Genomic DNA, 19,800 nt, shown 5'->3' with positions numbered 1-19,800 from the left:
TTCCAGGAGCTGAGCAGGGCGCTGGCTAGAGCGTCCCAGGTTGCTAAGAGCTGGACAGGCAGATGTGCATGTCCCTTACACATCTCCCCACCCGGCTCTTAGCAACCTGGGACGCTGTAGACAGAAAGAGGGAGGCAGGCATACTGCAAGCATTCTGCAGCAGAGCAGCCATGTTGCTTTGCCTGCTGCCCCCCACTTGACCCAAAGAGTTGCTGCTTAAAGCAACTGCCTCATTATAAGGACGGCCCTGCCTACTGTATCCAATACAAATTGGCTGTAAGTACACTTTTACATGTATTCTGCATTGTATGTGGACATATGTATGTTTGTGGATAAAGTATTTTCCAGATTGGCATAGGCGACATTGGCACTCTAATTGTTGTGGCACTACAAGTCCCATGAGACACTACAAGACTCTGACAGCCACAGACATAACATCTACCCCAGATCTAAAAGGATATGTGTGGTTATAAGAGTGACTGATTGTCTCTGAGAATAAATGAAATCTGAGCTACAGCATGGCATAAGGGAAGAAGACTGTTCTATACATATATGGAAATGTAAGAAGTACGTCCTAAGAGCACAGCTTATAATACAAGGCCGGTTTACCTAATGATTTTATTGTCTTAATCCTTGAACCAGAGGTTAAATACAGTCCACTTTCCAGAATTCCTCTTTTAAAATCAAAATTAGCCAAAATAAAATGCCTTAACAATCCTGGCTATATTTTTAAAAATCCATAAAAATGACTTGCGGTTCTGTTAGTTAAAAAATAAGCTACATATTGATCCGTGGAAGACTCATGAATACCAGAGTTTACCTTTTTTTTCTGGGTCCTATAAAATGTAAACCTTGTTTCGGCTTCGATATGAAGTGATGGGAGACTGAGGGGCTGATGGTTTTCACCAGACATCCAGCAGGGGGAGCTATAAAGCGTTGGACGCTGGGTTAGGTCTAGGAAATAAGCACAAAGAGGGGCGCCTTTCCTGGTGCAGATCACTTTTATTTCAATAAACATAAATAGAAAACTGACAAGCAGTGAGATGTCCACTAGGTGATACCAGTATAGTGGTGACGTTAACGCGTTTCCGGGGCACGCCCCCTTCATCAGAACATAGCGTCACCCTTCCTCTCTCCAACTTAAAAAGTATGAGTGGCCAATCAGAGGCGAGCGATAAGCGCTTGTCACAGTGTAGATTCAGTTGCAGCCGTGGCTTTGTCCGTCTCGGGCACCGTGCTTGGGAAGGAGTGCCGCGATCAGCCAATGGGGACCCGGAGCAGCTCGGGCTCCACCCACTGGGTGTCGCCAGTGCTTCAGCCAATCACGGCCTCCGAAAACCGGACTTGCTAATGCATATGAGGACAACAGCGTGTCAGTTGTCAGCATGTGCTGAAGTACTATGAGAACTAAGTCTCCTATACGTGATGGATAGAGGAAAAGGGGGCGTGCCACGGAAACGCGTTAACGTCACCACTATACTGGTATCACCTAGTGGACATCTCACTGCTTGTCAGTCCTCACCTCATGACTTTGTGACACTCATGTTTGTGAGTATGATTCGGTTTTCTATTTATGTTTATTGAAATAAAAGTGATCTGCACCAGGAAAGGCGCCCCTCTTGTGCTTATTTCCTAGATTTCCAGCTTTCCCGGCTTCTTTGGGGCAGCATCCTGCAGTATGCCTAACAGCAATTCCCATTAAGGACTGACAGTCCGTGGCGCTTCACTGTTTTTACTTTGTTGCTGGGTTAGGTCTACCTGAGCTGCACACATTCAAGTGGTAAACTTTCTCGCCTTCCAACGCATTTTGGGTTATCTGGGAATACATTGTTAAAAGCAGTTAAAATCCTTTTCAAGGCATGTACAAAGAAAAAAAAAATGGTCACAGTCATTAGGTCACACTTCCTTTGACTTGGCTCCCTACTGCCATAATCGCCGGGCTAGGTGCCACAATAAAGCCACAAGCCCAGCAGCCATGGCCACTGCGGCGATTCGAGTCGGGAGGTAGTCCAAGGAGGACTCCAGTTTCGCGTGGAGTTGTAGAACTTGTCGCCTCGTGCTGTCTCTGTCTCCGGAGTTGTCGATGACGTGGTCAGCAAGTGGAAGTTTGCTGTCAATTGGTAGCTGGGCTGCTAAACGGTTCTGGACCTCCTCCCTTGACAAGCCGCTCCTCCGAATCAGACGCTCCACTTGCGTCTGGGGGTCACTGCGAAACAGGGACAATAAAGCTTTGCTCAAAAAGTGCATGGATTTGGTGGTGTTATTTTTAAATTCATATCATTATGCCCAGGGGTGGTGTCACCCGGAGCGGTCGCCAGGTGACACCCCGCTGGGATGTCATCATGGATGCGTGTGAGGTCATCACGAATGCACGTAATGACGCCACGCGTGCTTACCTGCCGGGGCCATCTTGGTGATAGATGCCAACAAAGAGAGGAGGGGACCCCGGCTCCTCTCTCGTTCAACTATTGGGCTCTCGGTCCATGACTGAGTGCCCGACTTTTCAGCAAAATGACTGTCAGTCATTTCGGTGTCACCCCCTCTGATGGTGTCACCCGGTGCAGGCCGCACTCCCCTCGCGACGTCACTGATCATGCCCGTTCCTCCCCAGCCCTTTAGTTCATTGGATTTCAGTTGCTTTACTCATGGAGGCTTGGCATCACACATGGGACATGTTTAGGGTGGTCTGCAGGCAAATGCAATTTGCCTAAGAATGCCTGCTCCTAAGACTTACCTGACATCCACCCATCAAGGCATTTTGATATTTGCATAACTCCTCCCAAGAGCCAGCCCACTGCTTGAATAAGGTCTGAGGGCTCTTGAGAGGCAGGGTGCTGTGATGCGACTTGCATTAGACATGAGGACACCGAAAGACATTCCGCAACCGGAGTGGAGGATGAGAGAGGTGAGCGCCGACCGCAGTGGGCCTGAGGATCAGGTGAGTAATGCAGCTTTATTTGAGCCTCCTAGACAAACAAACTCTTAACCCTTGCAGTGCTGGGGTAGCCCCACTGCAAGAGTAAGTTTTTAAAATTCCCGGAGTTCTTCTTTAAACTTCTTTAGATAGAACAGGAAGGAATGTGAAAGAAAAAAAGTATGATGTTTATTCTGGTACACAAGGCCCGCGCCTCCTGACCTCACGGGTCTTGTCAAAGCTGCTTTGTCTGCAGTTACACCCCAGGTCGGCCCCGGCGTGACTCCTGTCCATCGAAACATTTGATTTGTTAGTTAGAAAAGAAAAACACTCTAATAAGCCAAACTAGATTGAAATTGCTCTCGGCTGAAGTGGAATTTGTTAGGAATAATAATTGGTTCTGATTCTTCAGACTTCTCCGTCCACAGACTCTTAATGAGCTGCTTTATCCTGACAGATCAATGCTCTCACTTCCCCTTTATATCTATTGTGACCGCTCATCTGTTAAGATGTGGACATGGATCTGGCCTGGAACATGTACACACTGCACTCAAAGTGGAAGCCCATCCGAACCTGACAACTCGGTGTTGGGTAGTCACTGGCACTTTAATCATCTGCTGCCTCATTTTGGGAGCCCCAGGAGGCTAATCATCTGCTGCCTTCTTTTAGGGGCCCAATGAGACCAGTATGTACTAAGAACCATGTGACAGCATCAAGATACATGTACTAACGGCTCCCACTAGTTCTCAACCTGTGTAACCTCAGGACACACATTTGTCCAGGGTCATTAGGTTGCACCGCACTGAAATGCATAGCATTGCGGTACCACGCGTTCGGGTGATTGAACTGTGGGCATGAGGTGTGTTTGGGGTGTCATCGCAATGCACCTTTCCACACCAGAACGTGCAGTAGGTGCTATTGTGTGGTACAGTACACTAATTGCATGGGACTGTGTGATTAGATCTGTGAAGGTTCTTATTCATCCAGGTCATGGTATAGCTGTAAAAAATAAGTCAAGGCAACTGGACTTGCTGTATTTTTCTTGAAGACGTCTCACTGGACATCCGACCAGCTTTCTCAATTCAGAATCCATTCTGAATTGAGAAAGCTGGTTGGATGACCAGTGAAACGTCTTAGGGTGTGTGATTAGGGATGTCAAATTCCCGGTTTCACCTGGACAGTCCGGGTTTTGAGTCCTATATGTGCTGTGTCTGGGTTTCAGCTGGCCTGAAACCCGGACTGTCCAAGTGAATCCGTGACAGGTGGCAACCCTATGTGTGATTAACGCACTGTACTAGTGTGAACGGGTACAGACACACAAAACCACATACACATTCTCACACACACATACACACTCCAAAAAAAATGAATTTCCCGGTGGATCCTCAGCCTGTGGTCCAGTGTGGACTACAATCTCAATTTAGTTTACTCATTTGTAATGAGATTGTAGTCCATCGCGGGAGTGAGCTTGGAGCGGTGGCTGCTTTACAAGACACACAGGGACCAGGGGTAACAAAAGTAGCCCCCCTCCAGAAGGAAGGACAGTGTCAGCACCAATTCAGAGATGATTTGAGGATCTACAGCCGAGTGATAGAAAAATAAGATACATTTTTTGTTAACAATTAAAGTAGGCGAATGCATTTTTAAGATATAACTCCTGAGTTTAGTGTCACTTTACAAATGTGTAACTTTAATATCACTTTAAATCTTAGCCTTCCCCTGCTGTCCTTACAGGATATAGCCAATTCCCTTTTTATACCCTTCTACCTATTCTTAAATCACATAATTGTACGGCCAGAAATACATTTGAATCAAATGAATGTTTTGATCTCTCACCTCACATCCTATACTCTTATTTTCTAAATTGTTTTTAAAGCAAACAACAGAACGATCCTAGCACTCATCAGTCGAAGCGAAATATTGGAACGTGGAGGTAAACGCAACAGATAAAATCTTGTGTAATGGAAAGCTTGCCATTCCTCGGGGCAGACAATCAATTAAGGTAATTAATGTATCTTATTCTAACCAGTGATCTGCACCAGACCTTGTTTTCTGTGTGTGATTAATGGATCCAGCGAGAGGCGAGCACAAGCTTCTTCTTCTGCTCCCACTACACTGCCAATAATGTTATTAAATCAGACCTATGGATAAAAATGAGCTCTGATTCATTTCAACAGTCTAGCTGCATTGAGTAAGACTAAGATAGCTGAAAATCTAAAAATAAAATAAAAACTTGTTAAGAACAAAACATGTTTCTGGGCTTCCTTATACTGGTCGATCGAAAGATCAATGCTGAGATACTGGACGTGTGATCCTAGGAACATTTGGAAACTGGCGCTCAGGCAGAGCGGGCCAGTCAGTGTCCCTATTTCAACATGAGGCCAGGCAAAGGTTACCTTGGAATTGGTCACATGACAAGTCAGCAAAAAATTCCCAAAGTGTTTAGAATAGATATGATTTTAACACTTGGGGGCTGATATTGGGGGTATAAACATTCCTGCCAGGGTACAGCTGGGCAAATGCTGTTTGCAGGGCTGCCCTAAAATGTAGGCTTTGCTGCACAATATTTGCAGTGTGCCTCCCGCCCCCTTTCTGGCCAGGGCTTCCCAGGTTGCTAAGAGCCGGGTGGGGAGAGGTGTAAGGGCCATAAACTTCTCCCCACCCAACTCTTAGCAACCTGGGATTCTCTAGCCAGTGTCTTGCCCATTTCCTGGCAACCAGTGATGTCACTGTTTGCCAGGAGATGGGCAGGCCTCCGGCCAGAGCAACCAGTAATGTCACTGGATGGGACGCCAGCCAGAGCAGGAGCTAGAGCTGAGCAGGGAGATTATGCAGAGGCCCTCCCCCCCAGGTGGCGTTCACCACCAGCACAACCCCCCCAAACCCTCAACAATCCAAGTAGGCAAAAAGGCTAGGGATGCCCCTGGCTGTTCAAACACATTCCTGCCACTAGATGGAGTCAAGGAGCATAGGAATTTCCTATGCTGATCAACTCCATCTAGTGGCTGGAATGCTGTGCAAATGAAATGTTTATACCTCAGACCCTATGAACTATCATCGCCTTATCCGATTCAGCTCAACTGTTCAAATTAATCTTATTAAGATAATTCTGAACTCTTAGCTATGTAAACCTACCACCAACCTACATTAAAAAAATAAAATAAAATGTAAAAGCATGTAGAAAAGCATGGTAGATAATGCAAGAGTAGAAAAGAGCAACAGAAATCAGAGAGTAGCAGCAAAGAACACATGGGGGTCAGGGGGAGGCAGCACTGAAAACAACGGGAAGTACCACAGCGCCCCCTATTGAGGTGTTCAGATGCTCAAAAGCCGCCTGTCAAAGGAGGCAAAAATTACCGGGGGGTTGGAGGGTTGGGGAAAGACGGGTGGCGGGTTACTTGTAAATGCCCGAAGTTCTGCTTTAACAACACTGAAATACAAAATGGCTTGCATACCAATTATATATGATATAACATTGTTTAAGCAAAAGTGGACTTTTCCCTTTATGAACCCCTGCACCCCCACCCGTGATCTCTTACCAGTAAACAAGTACAGTGAGCTTCATATAACGCATCAGGGTCCTGGTTTCAAACAACAATGGGATGTCAAGGATCACATATCGATAGCCTACGGTGTAGGGAGAAAATGATTACCAATCATACAGTTACACTGATCTTTTATATGGAGAGAAAAAAATCCCCACCAGTTACACTTCAGCTGGCATTTTGCGAGGGCAGCATACAGATGCGCCCCATTAAGAGAGACAGCCCCCCTTGCAGATTCTAATCCCTCTGTCGTTTTGTCCACAGCTGCCCCCCTTTAGGTGCAATATTGAAGGTCTGCATAAATAAATGTACTAAACTATTTTTTTTTAAACGTGATGACATGTAATCAGCGCTCAATGCAGTATTACTCTGATCCCAGGCTGTATAATGATACCACCTCAGTGAGCGGGTCCATGACAGCCCAGGCTCAAAGGGAATAAGTTGAATGATACTGACTGAGGACATCTAGTGGTGGAAAAGAAGTACAGCTCAGGACTGAAGGGGGAGGCAAGTTATGGGCACTGTGTATTTTTCCATCATTTATTCAAAAAACACTAATTTAATGTGACTTCAATTAAAGGGTCACCTTACACCCTGAAACTGCATTAAAGCCCATCTCTGAGCAATCAAAAAAACTATCCAGTGCAGTGCTAACTATGCAGTGGATCTACCCTAGTTCATGCCTTGGGGACTGGACCAAAACACATTTACTTACCTGATCCCTACTCCCTCAGCGGTCAGCATTCTCCTCTCGCCCCTCCACTCCAGGTCATAGACTGTCCCCTGACATCCTCGCCTCTAATGCAGGTCTTTGGAACCTGCATTAGATACCATGACGTTAGCGATACTTAGATGGCCAGAGCAAAGGGGAGAAGAGGCTGCCGGGACCAGTCCAGCAGCTTGTAGGAAGCCAGCAGGAACAGGGATCAGGTTAGGGATCAGGTTAGCAAAATAGCTTTTTCCTGTCCCTTAGGCATAAACGGGTAGTCCTACTGCAAGGATAGTTTTTTGGTTTACCCAGAGATAGGCTTTAAATGTAAAAATGCATGAATTATTCAGAAGAAGGAGTGGCAGGTTATGTTTCTCATGTCAGAGTCCTGATAGAATCCTGTGAGGTTAGAAGGACAGAGGGCCCCTAGGCTCTGTCACATATGGGGACATGCTCGGCTGCTTCTGATCAGTAATTACGATATATGCTAAGAGTACATTTAATTACTGATTGTTTTGTCACATTACACTGTATGAGTCCCTGTTAGACTCACCAGACATGCTACAATCTGCTTGTACAATCTTCTTTCGATCTACTGCAACAACCATGCAGTGTAAGAACCTGCTTGATTGGATGGACACTGACTGGATAGTATAAATTGGTCCTTACAGTACACAGTTTTGGTAAATCTAAAGTTGCTTGTACAGAGATTGTACAGTCAGATTATGCCCATTGTTCATCCCCACCCACTTTCATCTCGATTCACTGTTATTCCCTGGACAATCCCACTCCGCAAAGTCTGCGCCAGTTAGTTGCGCTCCTTCCCTTCCTTTCTTTCCGCTCAGTATCACAGTTAGATACCCCGGTCTAATAACACAAGGAGCCGCACAACGACCACGACACCCCCCCCTCCTAGGAGTGCGCTAACTAATCAGTCTTCATTTTCCAACTTTTTGTTAGGGACGATGGCAGTTTACAGGCAAGAGCAGTTAATACAGATTCAGTAGTTCTGAAAATCCGATAAAGCGGTCTATTTTCTGGCATGTCTTTCTTTATATGATGTACAAAACTCCACCATTCAAATCAAGGGGCCCCCGGTGACCCCCTTCTTCTTTTATACCGGGCTCAGAACAGAACACGACGTCCTCATCTTTCAGAAATATCTACATTTGAAAAGGTTTCTCTTTTTTCCCCCCCGTTTTATAATCTCCCGTATATGTTCTATCCCTCTTTACAGTCACTGTGCAAAGCGCGCCGTCTCATAATGGAGGCTCTCTTATCAGCTCGGGCTGAAATCCCGCTCCTATAGTAGGCCTCCAGATCTGCAGGGAGCAGGAGAAAGATTCTGCTGCGCTTTGTTCAGAAACAGATGCTATCAAATCCAGAAGAGAACGTGGGACGAATTGTCGCCTGGTCCCTAATGGTAGAGTGACATTTGTCACCTTTTACATCAGAAGAGCTATTTATAGATGTTGTGTCTGCTGAGAGTGAAAGGTCTTGTGAAATAAATAAAGGCAAGTTTGACAAAGACACCAGGGGTGTTATCTGAAATCTCAGTCAAATCAAAGTAGATGTAAACCACTAACTGAGTGACATTTCATTTGCTAAAGCACTGGGTATCATAAACTATGGCAAGTTTTAAATAAAATACCTGTTTTCACATTACGTTATATTCTTTGTTGCATCTCATTGCTGCAGCCACTTTGCACCAACTTCCTGTCTACATGCACTCCAGTGATCACTGCATGGAGTTTCTTAGGGCAGCTTACCTGATGCAGTGACACCAGCAGACCAGGACTGCGTAATGTGCACTGAAACTGCCACTTGTAGTCTCTGTTGGAAGCCCATGTGACAGGGTGACAATGCGGGAGCACAATCAGGAGACCGGGACAGAGCGTTGTCACTCTGTAACAAAAAGTTCCTGTACAAGGCTGGATCACCAGGTATTATTTTAATGAAAGCTGCAGTCTAATCCCTGGGTAAGCACCATGTCGATTGTGTTGGAGCATATGCAGAATTCATGATTCTTCCTCACATGACAGTGTTCAGCCCTGGGATTGGCCGCTTAAGCTCAAGCGCTGAATCCAGAGAATAAGGTTACATGAGAGGTAAGGTTACATGCTCCTCTATACCTGGAAGTACTAGGTATTTCTTGCAGCTCTGGCCTTTATATCAGAGTGGAGGGTAGAGTATGGCAAAGAGGAATATCGGCATAGAAAGAGAACCTGTCACCTTGCCTTCAACTGATATTTCAATATAGCAAGAGAACCTGTCACTTTGCCTTCAATATAGCAAGAGAACCTGTCACCTTGCCTTCAACTGACATTTCAGCATAGCAAGAGAACCTGTCACTTTGCCTTCAAACAGTTCATTTCAAGCAGGCTATGCATGTTGCTGTCTGATTGTACAATCTGTATAGAATTGTCAGTAGATTTACCATAACTGCGTAGTGTGAGGGCTTACCTAACAAATTATTTTATCGAGCAGGCCTAGGTGCTGATAGATCTTCTGGAGACTGTACAATAAGATTGTGAATTGCATAGCCATTTTAAAGCTTTAATTTGCTTTAAAGAACAACTCTGGGTACAAATTTTATGAACCGTTGCAATGGGGCTACCTCTGCACTGCAAGGGTTCAATGCTCCTTTTTTTGACTAGGAAAAAAAAAAAAAAGGTTATATTCACCCGAACCTCCGAGCCGGCCAGCTGTGACTGCACTCCCCCCCTGCCTGTCTCCTCCTTGGCACCCTCACATCCTATACACTGGGTATAGGTTGTGATGACTCATGGACCCTAGAACGCTGCAGTAGAGGGGGAGAGAGGCTCCAGGGACTAGTCTAAGAGCAAGCCGGCTCTGTGGTTTTGGTGAGTATAGCTTTTTTATTCTGGACCTTAGGCAAAAAACAAGCCTTTAACCCTTGCAGTGCGGGGGTAGCCCCACTGCAAGGGTTAATACAATGTTTACCTGGAGTTCTGCTTTTATCTGAAAGATAAAAAACAAACGTGCGCCCTCACGTTTGTTTTTTTTGTTTCACAAGCACAGGTACTCCTCCTGTCTCCCAGGGCCGCAGGCTAGGTAGAGGTAGAGTTACATAATTCCCAGGGCCGCAGGCTAGGTAGAGTTACATAATTAATTTCCCCAGGTCCAATCCGAGAGCGCTGTCCGTGCTATCCTTGTGTGCTAAAAGAGAGAAATGACCAATCTTACCAGCTCATACATTAAATGAATGGCATGAAATTATTGCAAGTTCTGGGGCTCAGTCTCATCAGTTACAGAACCTGTGGATCGCTTGAGTTTTTTCTACCTAAAAGGATGAGTTGAAAACCCTGGAATGTATAAGGGTCATAAACAGATCAGAGACATTAGGCTCACCTAGGAAAAAGTGCCACAGTGTCTGCCTTAGCATTGCTCTACGTATGGGAGGGTGGGTGATGGAGTTGAGTAGAGCCCTCTTCTCAGGGCTGGAGAAGACAATGGTTCCCAGCTTCTCACGGTCCAACTCTCCACTTTTTAGCAAAACCTCTTCTCCAAAATGGTGCACAATCTGGCTGTAGGCTGGGGTCCCCAGCTGGACCACTGGAAGAGAAACACCAAGCAAAAGGCAACAATTTAAAATGGAATGATACAACTAAATGTCTTACCCACCCTCTAAAACAAACAATATATAAACAGTGCAATGCTGCTAAATCAACACAAAATAACCCCCATTAAATTATAAAACGAATCCACTAAATGATGGCTGTGCACATACAAACAGCACAATCAGCAATGAAAAGGAGTACAGTAGTTAAAGGAGAACTATGAGGTGAGTGATTTCCACTCACCTCATAGTTCTAGCCGACCTGTGACAATGAGACTGTCACAGGTCGGCTCAGTAGATCGGGAGGTGAGGGAACACATACCGGGTTCGCTCACCTCTTGATCCTGTCACGGCTCTCGGCCATGACAGGGGGAGGGGCTGGATTCCCCTCTCCGATCTGCCAGCGCTGACTGGCGGAACGGACGGGGGAGGGGGCGGGTACAGCTGGCTCTGCCTCTAGATAGGCAGAGCCAGGTGTCACTCACGCAGCTGGGCGGATCCCATCATCTACGTCGGGATCCGCTCCGGCTGCGGCGTCTCAGTATACCGCGAGCTGTAGCTTGCGGTATACTGAGCTTAGGGTAACGGGAGGACGCTAGTTTGTGTCCCCCCGTTACCCTAAGGAGAACTATGGGGAAAAACACTGACCCCATAGTTTTCCTTTAATGAGACACAGTCAGCTGACCATTCGAGGTAGAGTGACAGTGCCACCTGTTAGTATGCTTACCAATTCACACTCCCTCCCTACCAGAATCCACCCTGCGTCCGTTCGGTGTTGGAGCTTACCAGGGAGTGATGTCACTGCTCCTCCCCATGTGACGGTGTTCATGCCTGGCAAATGTCCGCCCAGACCTGAGCATGTGACCACAAGGACCACCTGCTCCCCCATACCCAGAAGCCCTGCTCCATCAGAGCAATAGAAAGATGGTTCCAACATAGCCAACAGGTATGAATAAGCCTGCAGATACTGTCACTTTGTCCTGAATGGGACACTAAGAACATAAAGCAGAACTACAACTTCCTATCCCTTACAGCCAAGGAAGGTGCCATCTTGGCCTCTATTTGGATTGCAGTTGCCATGGTGCTGCACATGTGATCAGCTAAGACACCAGACATTAGAGGGCTTGAAAGTTTGGTTGAGAACTAACATAAGCACACTGTCAACCTTGACAGTTGCAATAGCTTAAATAACTTACCCCTGCTGTAGGTTTACCCCTACATTGCAAGGAATAAGTGCTTGTTAAGGGCAGTTATGTTCACCTCTCTCCCCTCTTTGTGTGTGCGGGCATAGTCTAACTTGAAGGGTACGTTTTTTATTTGCCCGGAGTTCTTCTTTAAAAGTAACTCTTGGGAGGCATTAAATTGGTGGGTAAATATATTATGTCTTTGAAATTGTCTGTCGGCTGCACAGAATAGCTTTCCTAATCTATACGAGCACATTTCATTTCCATCAAGGACTGGTCATTATATACACACCTTGTCTGGCAATGGCATCTGCGTCTATCACAGCACAGCCCAGCTCTCGAAGGATTGTTACTACAGTGCTTTTACCCGATGCAATCCCCCCCGACAGGCCCACCAGGAACATTGCTGCAGAGAGAAGACATGACAAAACAATACAGGACAGAGGTTATTTAATGGTACATTGGAGGCAGAAATCACTAGTGACCCACAACAGACAATCAGATATAACCTCTCACTAGTCTGACCACACTAAATCCATGAAACCTGAAATCTATCCGGTTGGTGGCCATTCCACAGGGGCTGCATTTAAGTGACTTATATAGCTTCATGTTTTGGTATACATGTGATTAGTCATGTAAATGACCAATGACTAATGGGCAGATATAGAAGACAACGTCCTGTATCCAGGTTTAGATGGGTACACCTTTGCTTTGTCCATGCATGTCATTGCAGCAGGTTTACACTGATGCCGATCCCTGCAGCAGCTAATATGCATCTTCCTTGTGCACTCCTACCACTCCGTTTACATGCGGAAATGAGGAGTAAATGCCATATTTATGTTCCCAAGCAACCCTTGTCACAGCGGCGGACCAGGATGGGTGTTAACCAGTGCAGCCGCTGTGCATGTGCTATCATGTCTATGGTGTGATGTCATCGCGAATGCGTGGTGATGTACTTCATTGCCAGGGGCCATCTTGATGATGGACGCCGGCAAAAGACAGGAGGGGATCAGGTAAGCCACCGAATCATGCCCCCCACTCGTGTCACTGTCGGGCTCAGTCCATGACCGAGTGCCTGACTTAGGGGGTCAGTCATTTTGGTGTCACTCCTCTTGTGCCTAGGCACAGCTTACACAGGGTTGGGGAATCTCTCCACACTCCTATGTGACAGCACTGGGTCCCTAAGCAGCCAATTGCCAAGCGCCAGCTCTGTTACCTGGGAGGTGAGTGAGTCACATGCTCCTCATACTCAGAAGTATGGGGTATTTATCTTCCCTTCCAGCAACCGAATGACATTTAATCTGCTTATATTTTACCTTCCCTGGTTCCACCTTCACACTCATTTATATGCTAATAAAATGATTAGATAAAACCTTTCCATTTTCATGACACCACTTATTTTAGACCCAGCAATGTCATCACTAGGTCCCTGTGCTTTTCTATAGAATGCAGGCAGACCCTAGCTGGTGAGAGGGGCTGACAGGGTGCTTTACATAGCCAGTGGCATCACAAGGGGGGTGCAGCACGCACCCGGGTGACACCATTTAATGACGCCTCGGCGGGGTGACACTCGGTTACCGCTCCAGGTGTCACCCAGCCTCGGGATGCCCCTGACATAGCCCTCTGAAAACATCACAGCACCCCGACTCAGTACCCCTCTTAAGAGCCATTAGCCCTGACACCAGCAGTGGGCTGGCTCGGAGGAGGAGGCGTTATGCAAACATCAAATGCCTTGATTGGTGGATGTCAGTCTGGAGGAATAGGCAACCATAAGCAGGCTGCATTAGGCAACACCCACAAGTGATGCTGAGCCTCCAAAAACTGAAATCCAATGAATGAAAGTGGCGGGCCAGGGACGGTCAAGCTCTGAAGGAAAGATCTAGATCCTTGGTTCTCAAATGGTGGGCCATGACCCAAAAGTGGGTCGCGACCCCGTGTTCAGTGGGTCGCCGCGTGCTTTCCACTTTTCTAGGTGAGAGGCTTCTCAGGCTCCCCCCAGTGCAGCAATGTCAGTTCTTGTGCCAAGCAGCTATTCATATTCTGATTGACGTTGAGTGTCAGCATAAAGCAGGGTGGGCTGGAGCTATGGTGAGGGAGCTCCATCTGTACATGAATTGCTTACAGCTTCCGTACATGTCCTGTAGAGATGCCTGGACCGGAGTGACGTCACATTCTGGCTCCCGCCATCTCTACAGGGTGCACAAGGGAGTTGTACAAGCAATGCAAATACGGATGGAGCTCCGTCACAGCACATCAGCTCACACTGGATCCCAGGCTGAGGATCTGGAATGCGCGGTACTGCCATGTCGTGCGCTCCATTGCAGTGCGACTTGGGTCACGACATAATGACCAAGGACAAATGTGGGTCCTGAGGTTACACAGGTTGAGAATCACTGGTCTAAATGATGCTGAATGTCCACCATCCAGGAGATAAGGCTACCGGACTTGTTGCAGCTTGGGGAGATTTGCCTTCACTGTATTTTCCACAGACAAAATAGGAAGTGAGAGGAAGTTTCTTCAAAAGGGGAATTGAACTGGTGTCCCCACTTCAAAAAAGAGGGTAAATCTTCACAATGATAACAGAAACCTGACCGGGGTTCTAACCCTTCCATTCACTATCCAAAATTAAATTTAAAAAAAGTTTGGGCTTTAATAAAATGTACAAGCACATAAATAGTAGGGAAAGGCAAAAGGCCACTGACAGCACACATTTGTGAAGCCATAGGACAGACATAACAAGCTGCAGGTGGCTCTGAAATCCTCAGATCCCTCCTATGCTCAATGATTTGAAATTCAGCGACATGTAAACATCACACAGTCTCCTGCTGCAACACCGTACAGCTCCTCATCGGTGATGATCATCATCATGACTACCACAGACATGGAGACGTACATTGTTGTCTAGTAAGCATTACAGGTATAACAAGCCCCCCCAGTGGTCTCCTAATTAATTCCGCCCCATATCACGGGCCACTTACCACCTGCCCTATGACAGCCCACTCTTCAGGCACATCTTCTCAAACAGCACTCCTATTGGTGGAATACGGAAAATCAACCAATAGCGGTTCTCCTTACTGGATATTACCACTGGCAAGATAGCGCAGCCTTCCCGGTCTAATCCCTTACTTCCGCCCATACTGCGTGACCGTCTCCCTCAAGGAATTAACAGTTGCTAGGAGACGAAGGCGCTTTCAAAGCTGATAGGCGGGGGAGTTTGGACAGTAGCCAATCAGAGGCTAGCATTACAAAAGCTCTTGGGTGTGACATGTAGGGGGGTCAGGGAGCAGTGACTGGATTTCTGTGTTATATAATAAAGCAGATTACAATGTAGCTGTGGTGAATATTAGAGAAATATAATACAGTTTATATTAAATATGGCGGGTTGATGACCATAAAAACCCTACTTCAGACAAAACCTTTTATATGTGAGGACAGAATGGAACTCCTGTCAGGTTTCTACTTGTGGCCTGTGCCCTCTCTGAGGAGATTTCATGACAGAAAGTGTTGGGAAATCTCTCCTTTGGGGTCACAGAAACAAAAGTGGGGAAGATTTGGAACCTCTGTCTTGAGCTCTGTGTTTTCCTATAGCAGTGACAACCACTCCCATCATTTCTGGTCCTGTTGTCACTGGGACAGTAAGGTCAAGACTCCCCAACATGGCCATGGACAACAAATTTGTCGAAGCATTTACTCTTACCAAGCCTGTCCAAAACTAAAGACTAAAGTATTGGCTGGAGTTGAGGTTTAGAGCTTAACACCAAATATTTGGTTTTGGGTGAAGTGGGGAGTTCTTAGAATGCGCATAAGACCCCATTTACACCAGGGCGACAGCATTTCAGCGTTTTTTTCACGCGTTTTTTTACAACCCGTTTTTGAGCGATTTTTATGCATTTTTTAGCGCGTTTTACAGGCGTTTTCTGTTCATATGTAACAGCGTTTTAACCCCTTCACGAGCCCATGACAGGATAATTCCATCCTGGGTCTTTAAGGGGTTAAACAGAAAAGCAGATCGGACTCTGTTCATATTTGTAGAGCCGGTGGCCGGCTTTACGGTAAAAGCAATTCTGGTGTCGCCAGATCGCTTGTACGGGCCAGTAAAGTGCCCCCCACCCTGTGTTCCACGCTCCGCTGCCCCTCCTGCGCGGGCCCAGGACTGAAATCTCGGCTGTCAGCAGGAAGCTGGGGAAGAGAGCGGCGATCATCTGTTTACTGAACTCCTCCCCGTTCTATGGGACCGGGAGCGACAATGATTGCATCACTTCCGGTCCCTGAGCTGTCATTGCTGGGCTCCTGAAGCCCAGTAATAAGCTATTGAAGTGCGATCTGCACTTCAATAGCTTATTTAGAGTGTAAATGTGACACTAGGGGTCTTTTGGACCCCCATTATCACCTTAATGAGGACCTGTCACCGCCACTATGATATCACATAGGGGGCTTATAAGCCTTTAGCAATTAAAGTAAATGCTTAAAAAAAAAAAGGTTTTAAAAATAATATTAAATAAAATAAATGTAAAAATAATAATAAAAAATGTTCTAAAGTCTCCCACCCCAGCGAGCACATGCGTCTTCATGTAAACACGCGTCGGGTGCGCCTACATACAAAAACGATTGCGCTACACATATACGCCAGAGTGAGAGCAATAATTCTAGGGCCAATATTTACGTGTATCTCTAACTGATGACCTGTAGGGGCTTTTAAAGCGTCGACTATGGACTTTATGGGGTACTGGATTTTGTTGCAGATTCACGGACGCACACACAATTTTTAACCTGGGCTATCGTTGTTTACTTGTTGCAACCTCATCTTTTATATTTTACCACAAAAAGGGATTTATATAGTTTTTTTAAGTTAAATTTAACTTAAGTGCATTTTTTACTACGTTTTTGGGTTTGATAATAAGCTTCGCTAATGTCGTGCAACATAAAAATTTACAACTGCCGAAATGTTATTTTACAGGGACTTCACTTTCAGAAAATATATAATGTTTGCAGACATCCCAACCTGCAAAACCTTATTTCAGGGAGGTTCCCGTCTCATTTCAGGGAGGTGCCCTTTCTGTTTTTTGGGGGTTTTTTTTACAGCATCCGTCGTCAGAATATAAAGGAAATAATAATGATAATATATATATATATATACACATACACACATACATACATACACACAGAGTAAAATAAAATCCATATAAGGCCCCATTTACACTGAGCGACATGAAAACCGCGCATTTTTATATGAGCGATATTGAGTGACTTGTCGCGCGACATCGTGCAACTTTTTCCTATTGGGCTGTATGCATTGGGCTGGAGCAAAATCGCTCGAAATCGCTTGAAAAAAGGGTCATGTAGGAGCGACAAGCTACAAGCGATATTGAGAATTGATGTTCAAGTATCTGTCAGTGTAAAGGTCACAATGTATTAGATGTTTTGAGGCTACTCTAAAGATCACATGACCTTCCTCTAGGAGGCAAGCCTCGTTCTGAGGCTACTCTAGAGATCACATGACCTTCCTCCAGGAGGCAAGCCTCACTCTGAAACTTTACCCCCTGATATCTTACCGGAAAGGTTTACTCAGAGTAAACCTTTTCAGGGAGAAAATGCCTCTCTCACGGACATCAGGGAGCTGCTGTCCAAAAGAGGGAGACTCCCTGAACATCAGGGAGACTTGAGATCCCTGTGTTTGGGGTAATTAAAGTAATTTTTAGGCCTAAAATGTGGATTATAAAACGTAAGCAAAAAAGGAAAAAAAAGGCCTTGGTCCTTAAGGGGCTAAAAGGGGGGAAAAAACGCGAGACGAGGCGCTCTGGTGTGAACGGGGCCCCAGTCTGCAACTCCATCAGCGCCACCCAATATTTAGCCCTCTGAGGTGACAAGAAATGGGGCAATAGGCCGGGAAGGCCCAGGAAGAAATAAATAAACCCTCAGAGAGATTCCAACTTCTCCCAACGCTACAACAAATGGAAGTCTTTCCATCTCTCTGTCCCCAGCAAGGAGATTTCCCATCGCTTGCTCTACCTCCAATCCCCTGTCACAGGGACACGAAGTGAGCTGAAATTAAAGTAAATGTGAATATAGTATATTATGTGAGCACAGTATGTAGCGCACATAGTAATACAGTGAAAACTATTTTTATGCCATAATGGCATTTATTTTTTTATATATAATTTTTTGGTACCTTCTTATGTATTTTTATTTTGCAGTCACGTGACCACAAAGTGTTTTTATGCCCTTTCTTCCTCATAGCAGGGGCATCTAACATCAAAAAGAGTGCTTTTTTTCTCACATATAGCAGGGAAGTACGTTCCCCCGCCATGTGCGATGCGTGCCAGGCGGCCGGCACTGCATTCTAGCGGAATTATTGGCCGTAAGTGGCTTTTGCTGCAGGTGACCATCTCTGTAATGAGAGTTGGTGGTATGTGGCAAGTATCGGTGAGTCTTGACTGATGCCATCCAAGACGCAGCGTACACAGTGGGGAAGGAACCTGCGTAGATCTGCGCCTGTGCTTGGTGAGGTCAGAATGATAATGAAAGAAGGTGAAGTGGCCATGCAAGGTTGACCGTACACAAAGTTCAATCACAAATCCATATATATAGGGAACCTGCAATTTAATGTTTTGGTGGACGAGCACACCAAATATTAGTTGGAAAATTGTATTTATTAGTCAAAAATATTATCCTCCACCACTTTGGTTAGCACTGTGCTGCCGAAGCGTTTAGTGAAGCTGCTGCAACGAACTGAAGTGCTGCATAATGGCTACTCAGCACTTGGCTAAGGAACTGAACACACCTCAAAGGTAGCCAAATGTTGGCCTTCCAGTTGTGGTGAAACCACAAGTCCCATCATGCCTCTGCCTCTGAGAGCCATGTCTGTGGTTGTCAGAGTCTTGCAATGCCTCATGGGATTTGTAGTTTTACCACAGCTGGAGTGCCAAAGTTTGTCTACACCTGCCCTAGAGCTAAATGTGATAGGGATTTATTATAAAAACTTAAGTGTTGGGATTTGGGAGACTGTAACTCTCTCATGGTTCATTGAAAATGGCCATTGTTACAGGCCTTGTTACAGTGTTTTCAATGAATGGGTTTTGAGGCCTACAATTGCATGAGGGAATCCTTGGCCCTTCAGTATCAGGATGGTGTTTACAGAGGGGTGTCATGACGCAGGCCAGGCCACAGGCCAGACTCTGGCTAGCGGGAGTAATCAAGTGCCTGGGTAGGGTGGGGACGGGGTGTTTGTTTGTCACCAAAACATTTGATCATAACAATAAAAATGGCAACATCAGCCTTTGAGTCTCCTGCTTCCTCTGTCTGTTGGTTTCCTGTGTAGTTGTGCTGCAATCTTGTGCTATGGCCACTACACCAATGTTTATGGCAGCAGCTGCAATTTCAATAGAAGAAAAGGCAGAGCGTAGACTCAGAGGATCTCTGACCAGGTGGATGAAGGCTTCTTCATCCAGCATTCTGCGGCCTTGTCTCCTCATCTCCTCTGCAGCCTGTGTACAACAGATGTTGAAGGTGAGGAGCCATGTTGTTATTGCAAAAAAAACCCCATCAAAAACACACTAAAAGCCCATGTACATGCTTTTTTATATGATTCTGTTGTCTATGGGGACAAAATGGTATTGAAAGAAGTGCAAGCAGCATTTTAAAAAACAGACAAAAGAAAACTGCATTGATGTGAACCGGCACCATAGGAAAAGATGGGATTTCTCTTGTCGTGCAATGTCACATGACACACAAAAGCATTAAGTGTGATCAATGCTGCATCTTCGTCAATACTTCTCTATGACATACGAAAGATCGCATGGATGTGTACAGGGACTCAGTCCTAGGAATGTACCCGAAATCAATAATAGTTTAGGTAAAATACCTGTAGA

The 19,800-nt window shown here is 45.8% G+C and overlaps 1 protein-coding gene across 1 annotated transcript; it reads right to left on the bottom strand.

Annotated features, from left to right (window-relative positions):
* Positions 1-1,763: 1,763 nt before the first annotated feature.
* On the bottom strand, positions 1,764-14,943 carry DCAKD (dephospho-CoA kinase domain containing). Its single transcript, XM_018555191.1, has 5 exons — positions 14,911-14,943; positions 12,225-12,338; positions 10,541-10,744; positions 6,454-6,541; positions 1,764-2,206 (listed from the first exon to the last, which is right to left on the bottom strand). The coding sequence occupies exons 2-5, from the start codon at positions 12,334-12,336 to the stop codon at positions 1,921-1,923; spliced, it is 690 nt and encodes a 229-aa protein (XP_018410693.1). The 5' UTR covers positions 12,337-12,338; positions 14,911-14,943; the 3' UTR covers positions 1,764-1,920.
* Between the last annotated feature and the right edge of the window lie 4,857 nt (positions 14,944-19,800).

Source organism: Nanorana parkeri, unplaced genomic scaffold, assembly GCF_000935625.1.
Source record: "Nanorana parkeri isolate BGI_ZX_2015 unplaced genomic scaffold, ASM93562v1 scaffold187, whole genome shotgun sequence".
NCBI classification, from domain to species: domain Eukaryota; kingdom Metazoa; phylum Chordata; class Amphibia; order Anura; family Dicroglossidae; genus Nanorana; species Nanorana parkeri.
This window is presented reverse-complemented; position numbering and strand designations above follow the sequence as displayed.